Source organism: Gekko japonicus, unplaced genomic scaffold, assembly GCF_001447785.1.
Source record: "Gekko japonicus isolate JY-2015 unplaced genomic scaffold, Gekko_japonicus_V1.1 scaffold471, whole genome shotgun sequence".
NCBI classification, from domain to species: domain Eukaryota; kingdom Metazoa; phylum Chordata; class Lepidosauria; order Squamata; family Gekkonidae; genus Gekko; species Gekko japonicus.
In genome coordinates, this window is record NW_015161418.1 from 63,192 (window position 1) to 71,729 (window position 8,538).

The 8,538-nt window shown below is 42.0% G+C and overlaps 1 protein-coding gene across 1 annotated transcript in view; it reads left to right on the plus strand.

Annotated features, from left to right (window-relative positions):
- Positions 1–4,396: 4,396 nt before the first annotated feature.
- The window catches only part of MEIG1 (meiosis/spermiogenesis associated 1), a 15,890-nt gene continuing 11,748 nt past the window's right edge, over positions 4,397–8,538 (plus strand). The window contains exons 1-2 of the mRNA XM_015428079.1: positions 4,397–4,465; positions 5,710–5,845. Coding sequence (XP_015283565.1) covers positions 5,718–5,845 — 128 coding nt within the window. The 5' untranslated portion in view covers positions 4,397–4,465; positions 5,710–5,717. The remainder of the gene's footprint in view (positions 4,466–5,709; positions 5,846–8,538) is intronic.

Sequence of the window (8,538 nt, forward strand, 5' to 3'; positions counted from 1 at the left end):
GCCCAGCCCAATCACCGAAGGGCACTCGGTTCCTCAAGCCTGACGTCATCCCGCGAGCGACCGCCACAGGTTCAAGCAGGAGTCAGCTGACCGCACGCGGCGGTTATAAAGAAAAGCCGGCTAATGATTATTTTTATAAATAAGGAAAAGAACGGCAAATATTCCTATAGCAGCAGCGTCTCTACACGTGACCTTTGACCTTTCTTTTACAGTCCCTCGCTCTACTGTTGCTGCCGGGTAAACAGGCAGGTAAATCCGGGGGGCGGGGGCGGGCTGGGACTGTGTGCGAGCAGTTAGTTTTCTATTGGTCACTTTGGACCGCGCCTTCTCAAACGCATCTGCTTGATTTGCCATTTTACGCAGCGCCCACCCGCAAAGTGGCTCTCATTGGTTGGAATGAGATAGTGGAAAGGACGCTAGCGGTTGCTAGGCTGCCTCGTAATCGCCTCGTTTTTAAAAAGAGGGACGTGGCGTGAGGTGCGAGTGAAGAAGCCGTTTTGAGGGCTTTTTCTCAGTTGGGGGAGGCCTTTTAGAAGCCGTAAATAGCTACGGAGGGAACAGTGACGGTGGCAAAACAGGCAAAAATTAAGAGCCCTGCGTCTGTCTCGCTCTGAGGGAGAAATATAATAAGTGTCCCCAAACCGGCCTACCCCGCCCCTTAGAATCCAAGCACCGCCGCTTCTGTCACTCCGCCGCTGGCGATAGGTGCAGGAGGAAGGGGGAGATTTGGGGCTGGGCTAGCTTTGTAGTGAGGTTATTGCTGGGCTTGATTCTTTGTATGAATTTTGGTAGATTACTTCTTTCTTTAAACGGTACACAGTGTGCCACCTTCCTTCTTAGCGGCAAGTCTCTGCTTGCGAAAGGAAAATAAGAATCTAGACCTACATCTTAAGTATTAAGGAAATTTCAAGAAAGTTGAGTTATACTGAAATGAGATGTTGTTTAAGGTACCATTGGGCTACCTACCAGTCCTGTGCTATTTCTATTAGAACTGAGGAACAAATTTAAGTAGTAATGTACAATTATCAACTTTTTTTAAAAAAGCACAGAGTCTCATTTGATTATGTTTTTAAAATGAAATTTGCTTTCAAGTTAAACCTTAAGTGTGAACTCATGATGAAGTGCGTCACTTCAGATCTGCACAAGTTAACAAAAAGGGTGTCTTGTGACATGTTAAAGACAAACACATTTATTGTGCTAGCCTTTAAGGAACCAAAAGGTTATTTTTGTTTGGTTTTTGCTGCAGCAAACTAACAGGGCTTGTGCTTTTGCCTTCGTTTCTCTCATTTCTGGTTTAATGTTTCCTATTCCTGCTTCTTTCTCCAACTTCTGCATGATGTACTCATGTATCAAAATATAGTTTTCAATACACACTGGTTGTTGATATTGCTTTTCAGGTGGTTCCTGTCTCCTTAGCACTTGTTCAAAGCAACAGGAAGTATTAAGTGAGAGAAATAGGGTTGCCAGGTCTGGGTTGGAAAATACCTGAAGACTTTGGGGGTGGATCCAGGAGAGGACGGGATTCAGGGAGGGGCCTCAGCATGGTACAATGCCATAGAGTAGCCATTTTCTCCAGGGGAACTGATCTCTGTCAAATGGAGATCAGTTGCAAAAGCGGGAGATCTCCAGGCCCCACCTAAGGGCTGGCAACTCTAGAGAGAAAAGGAAATACCGACAACATGGCACATATTTGCATCACATTGTGTGATGATGACGTATTTTAAATATCAAATTAAGAACCAAAAGGTTAAGGAAATCAAAATGTAAGGGCCCAAGAGTTCTGTGCCAAAGTTTAAAACATACAAAAATATACATGTATTTGTTACAAATTCAACAAAAACAAATATAGGCTCAAGTAATAACCTCAATTTAGACAAAAATAGGCTGCGGTCACATGGAGCAGTAGCCACGCTACTGCGATGGAAGATAGGCAGATTCTCCGGGCGCGATCTAACCGCCACATCTGGGAAGTGTAGAGCTCCCGTGGCGAACCCAAGGCTTCCCTCCGAAGATGCGCAGTTAAAAACTAGTACCTCGGTTTGAAAGCAAGAAATTGCAAGTAGATAAATAGGTACCACTTCGGTGGGAAGGTCACAGCGTTCCGTGCGCCTTGGCGTTTAGTCATGCTGGCCACATGACCACGGAAACGTCTTCGGACAACGCTGGCTTTTTGGCTTTGAAACGGAGATGAGCACCACAACCCTAGAGTCGGATTTGACTGGCTTTACAAAAATGTTTTTACTCCCCCCCCCCCAAGTCTCCAGGGATGTGCACAAGCACCCCACGGGGCATGCGCATACTTCAGGTAAAAAAAACCCCCACACAGCCCCGTTTGCCGTGCTGCGCCGCTTCTTTGGCGCGTCATGTGATTGGCACTTCCCCCCTAACCACGGGACCTCAACGGGACCGCAAGGGGACGCCTGATCGCACAGTCGCGCGTTATTTCACTGCGGGGCAAACAGCCACGCCTCCCCCCCACGATATCCGGCCCGTGTGCCCGGGGCCATAATAGATTAATCCCAAAGAGGGACCATTACTGACCCAGACCTAATAATAATAATAATAATAATACTTTCCATTTATTAATCGCTTTCCCCAGTGGGCTCAAAGCAATGTACAGTTACTCAATATAGACAAGGGACTAACAATGTTTGTACGGGATAGGGAAGACAACATATATTCATTTTAATTGCACGCGCCGTCACTGCCCGGTGTAGACGTCTTCTGGCTGGCTCCGTCATTTTCCCGCACGGCTGCTTGCTGGCCAGGCTTCAGGACCCCATGTCAATCGCCACATTGCCACCGCCTGGCCAGAACATCCATTGCAGGAGTTATTTTCGTAGCTGAGAAGCTGTTTCGCCTTACAAGCCTTGAGCAGGACCTCCGACCGCCAGCTAACGCCCTCCCACAAGGGAGATTGGCGTGCCCACCCTCTCTAAGGAGTGGTTCCCATTTTATCTACTCGCCGAAGCTTTCGAATCGCTGGGTGGACGATGAGCTGGGGAAAACAGGCTGGCTGCTCACACCAGCGTGGGGCTTGAACTAACACAGTTCAGATGTTAAGACAGTGGGATATACCCACTGTGCCACCGCTCCCCAATTGGATTTCTTCAGTGGTCAAATGATATTGTTACAAAATACCTCCAAAACAGATCCAAAAATTTTGGATGCAGTCTGGAGCCAATAGTAATGTCATAGTCCCACCAGGTGCCGAGCCAGTTTGGTGTAGCGGTTAAATGTGTGGACTCTAATCTCCTCCACTTGCACCTGCTGGATGACCTTGGGCAAGCCATAGTTCTGGCACAGCTGTTCTTGAAAAAGAGCAGTTCCTGTCCTCTCTCAGCCCCACCTACCTCACAGGGTGTCTGTTGTGGGGAGGGGAAGGGAAAGGAGTTTGTAAGCTGCTCTGAGGCTCCTTTGGGTAGTGAAGGGCGGGGTATAAATCCAATTTCTTCTCTGCTAGTCAAAAAAATTTTGGATGCAGTCTGGAGCCAATAGTAATGTAATCGTGGCACTATTACATTACTCTTGGCTCCAGACCACATCCAAAAATTTTTGGACTAGGAGAGAAAGGTACCTAATTGAACCATTATTCAAGGAAAGTGTACCTGACTATGGCGGCATGTTATCCAAAATGAGGCCTCTTATTTACATCTCTGCCTTAGGTCACAGATATTGATTATAAAACAATCTCACCTTGGACTGAGTTTAAGAAATGACTGTATTATTGTAAAATCTGGAGCTATTTTCTAACAATATTGTTTAACAAATGAGGAAGGCCAATTGGCTGAAACGGGTTTGGTCAGGGTCAGTAATGGTCCATCTTTGAGATTGATACATGATTTTATTCTGAACTGAGGTTATTACTTAGGTCTATATTTGAGAGCCAATTTGGTGTAGTGGTTAAGACTCTAATCTGGAGAACTGGGTTTGATTCCCCATTCCACTACATGAAGCCAGCTGGGTGACCTTGGGTCAGTCACAGTTCTCTCAGAGCTCTCTCAGCCCCACATATTTCACAGGGTGTCTGTTGTGGGGAGAGGAAGGGAAGGCGATTGTAAGCCACTCTAAGACTCCTTCAGGTAGTAAAGAGAAGGGTATAAAAATCAATTCTTTTATTTATTTTTATTGTATTTTTAATAAATACATGTATATTTTTGTATATCATAATATTTATGTTTTAAGTTTAGACACAGAATTATTGGGCCCTTATATTTAGATTTCCTTAACCTTTTGGTTGTTAATTCAATTCATTTTGGGTTAATCCCCCCCCTTTGTCTTTTGTTATAGTTTAAATATCACATAACCTTGACAATGCAACTTTTTCCTAAATGTGACTGTTGCTCAAATCTGCTTTGTTTTCTAACTAGGAATTTCTGTGTATTCACATCTGGAGTTCAATTTTAGCAGTGTGGCTTTTGTTAATATTGGCTATACAGACCTGATTCCATAATCTCTCTTCAAAGTAAGCATTCAAACTCATTATTTTAATATAAGTTTTAATGTAACCACTGAAGCATGTCACTTTTTCTTTCCTCTGGCGGTGTTTTTCACCATGCCTAGAAAACTTCTAGATTATCAGCTGGGTCATCCTTTCTGTGCAGCAGTTTTCAAGTCCGCTGTCTTCCTCCAGCTGATGCAAGAGCAGGTTCTGAAATTACCTGTGTTCCTTCACTGACACATTCTGACAGACTTCATCATCTCAGGGGAGTACAAAACTTCTCACTGGGTATAACCACTGTCAGCAGCAAGTCTGAAAAAATCTTCTGCTAGATGGACTTGCACATCTAGCATTCTGTATTTGTGTTGCTGTTAAGAGGCTCAGCATACTCCCATTTCACATTTACTGGCTCGCACAGGGATGAACTATTGCACTTTCACAATTATGAGTTGTTATGCTCAAGAAACGATGCACTCAACCACTGCCTCTCCCCTTCGGTGCTCCTTAGATAGCAAGACTGAATAGGTATGGTGTGTATACCAAGATCAGGCTTCCAGCATTCAAAATATAAGAAGTTTTAATGTCAAAACAGTACACATACTCTGTGCAAGCATCAGGCTGAGCAAAGATAAAAGAAAATGTGAAAATATGCAGTCCTTTCACCCTACATTTGGTACTTATCCTAAATGATGATTAACTAGGATAGGCTAATAGTTCTTGAAGATGCATCATTAAATGTTAGTTCTCAAAGTTCATGGCTTGAGCTTTCTTAGTCAAAAGCCATAAGATGAGTTTCTTCCTCATATCCTCTTTGAGATCCCATCCCCCTTTGGTGTAATTCTGGTCTTCTTGCCTCAAGAGGAATAAATTACTTCCTAGCTATTTGGCTGTCCCAATCTCTGTCCTTTTAGGTGTGACATTCTAGCAAGGTGTGAGATGTTACATCTTTTGTTCCTGCTTTGGCCAGGACCATTGGCATAACTAAGAGCTGGAGAAGTCTGTACTCTCCTGTAGTTTTCCTTTTGCCAGCCTTTTGCTAGCATTACAGCTTCTGGAACATGCACACACTGTAGCATGAATAAACATTGGGGTGAAGTCTTCGTTTAAAAACTGGATTCTTGCATTTCCAGAACTTGCATTTCCTAAAAGTCATTTACATGTGCTTGCGGGCAGAGTAAGAGATTCAAAAGTGCTTCCAGTAGTGTGTGTGCAATTGCAGTAATACCTTAGCAGTGTGTCTGTTTTAATTTAATGGGGTCTCTCTGCAGGTGTTCATATGGAAAATCCCTTTGGGTTCATGGATACTAACACTATGCCTTCTACATCTTTTTCCTCTGGAGAGGCACATATGACAGAAGGGGCTGGTGTGTCCTGCAGCAGAGAAACAGATAGCCTTGGAGACACGTAAGTGGTCATTATACAGGATCTTTGGATTAACAGTGTAATTAAATCCCTGTTTCCTTCCTCAATGACAGTTTTGTTCACCTTTTTGTGGACTTACACAGTATAAGTAGATACTAATGCATTGCTTGGTGAGTAATATAACTGCAAAAATTATATTTCTTGCAGTAGTGATATATATATTTCCTAAGTCACAGTCTGTATGACAGTGAAAAGCAGGGAGGGAAGAGAATGTGGAGTAGGAGAGGGCCTGTAGAAATATAGTAGTGGGCTGGAGGATCAGGTTCCGGTACGGCACAGCGACGGGTGGTCCTTGGGACGCTCCCAAGCCGCCCGATCCCCTTTTCACTCTTTTGGAGCCCCCCCGGTTTCGGGTGGGCTCTTCTGGACCTCCCGGAGAGAGGGCTGGTCGCAGGGGGCTTTGTTTTGCCCCCCCCCAAACAAGGCAAATGTGGGGATGTGTCCGTTACTGCCCCAAAGCAGGAGCGATGAGCGGAGTAAAGCATGGACGCCATGTCTTTACCAGCCGCGGCCTTCCGTTTTAACCACATTTGGAAATATAATTCATCATGCAGTAGCAAAAAGAAGGAAGACTATGTGAGTGTTTGTATTATTATTTGTAACTTGGGAAAAAGAAGCGAAATAATATTTTTGGCAAAAAATACCCCAGGCTGTCTATACCTAAAACGGAAGGGAAAAGCGGCCAGAAACTGAATGGGAGAAATAATTGACTGTGTGTTCTCTTGGGGTAAAAATTGACTGTTGACAAGGATTTGTAATTGTTAGAATGGAACAAGAACTAAGTGGATATGAATATTGAAATGGATATTTTAAACTGAATAATGAGGCGGAAAGAGAATGTGTAGTAAAAAAGAGATGGCATCCCAGGAGGAAAACAAGGAGATTGTCTGTAGAACAATTTCGGAGACTACTTATGGAAGAGATACAAAAGGGCATTGCAGAAGCTTTTGGGAAATTTACAAAAAAATAAACAAAGTGTGCATTTAACCTTAGAAAATGAGGAAGTGGAAGAGTTGTTGCAGAGGACAGGGTCTGTGATCAAGAAAACGTGCCTTTTGATATACCATCTTTACAACAAGTGTGGAAAATTTTAACAACCAAAGGAGCAACCAAAAGAGAGTAATAAGACCCCATTGTTTAAAGACAGGACTGACAAAAAGAGATTCCCTAAAACTTTTTAGTAAGGAAAATAGAAACAAAGTAAAAAAGGGAGCAAAGTATAAGAACTTTTAAAAAAACTGTCTATCCAAAATTAGAATTGGTAAGAAGAAACTTTCAAAAACCTCTGGATATAGCAAGGAGAAGATTGGCAGACAAGAGATTAAATTGTAGTGTGTGGAAAACCATTAGGGATTACAAGAATGTGAAGACAATGTTGTGGAAATGTAAAGGGAGAGGTACTAAAATGAGCTCCACACATACAAAGAGAGTAGACATTTGGAAATGGTTGTAAAGAAAAGAAAATTACAGGCTCCTAGGAAAAATTTTAAGAGATATAAATGGGGATTGTAATGTTTTCTTTTTGTCTCCTTTTGATGTATGTTTAAATGAAAAATGAGATTAAGGACTGTTGGTATATTAAGGCATGGACAAATGAATTATAAACTAGTAATTTAGTTAAGTAGAGTGTAGGAAGTAGGTAGAGATTTAGGTGATGTTTAGTGAAGTTTGACTATGTAGAAAATATGCATAGGAAAATGTATATGTAGGTAAAATAGATGTTGAAGTAATTAGTACTATAATGGAACTTGTATTAAGTAATTTATTAGAGATAAGAAAACAGATTATCTTTGTGACACAATGTATAATAATTGATAATCTGGTTGAAGGCTATGGGATATGTTTAAAATGGCAAGAATCTTATTTAACGACACAGATAAAATTGAGTTATTAGGGGTCAGAATAGTTAATGATAAAATATTTTATAAGATAGAAGAGATAAGAAAATAGGCCTCTTCAGTGCAAATTTGTTCAACAGTAATAATCCTATATGAAATAATTAGAAGCTTTGATATAAGATTAATTTTGAATTGATATTTGCAAAAGTAATAGGAATAAGTTACAAATTCATTGGTTAAAAGTTAGATGGAGATGAAACACTCAATTAATTCAAAGTTGTATAATCTTACAAATGAGTTACTGTATGGAACGTAGGATTATATGTTTATGTTTGTTTGTTTGCTGGGGGTTTTGTTTGTATGTTTGTTTCTTGGAAAATCAATAAATATAATTTTTTAAAAAAGAAATATAGTGGTGGGCAATGTTCCCTCTAAACTGTGGAGTCTTGTGTGCAAAAATAAATTGGTTTGCTCCAGAGCTATGTTTCCTAAGACAAAAATGTGTGAGCTGGAGGCTAAAAAACGGTGAGCTAGCTCACACTAACTCGGCTTAGAGGGAACACTGGTGGTGGGCTAGAATGACTGGCCAGCAACAAAGGGGAACAGAATGCAGATGCTACTCTCTGCCCATTCTGGCATAGATACTGTCACAAAGGGAGGGGAAATTTTACCTTTAAGAACGCACACCGTCATAGCCCAGTCCTCCCACACACATCTTCCAGTTCTTTCACCAATGATTGGGACTGCCACTTTGCTACTGAAAGGATCCCAAGGTGAGAAGGAATTATGCTTTGAGACTCCTCCTTCCCTTCAGTGGCCGAAGGATCAATAGAAAAA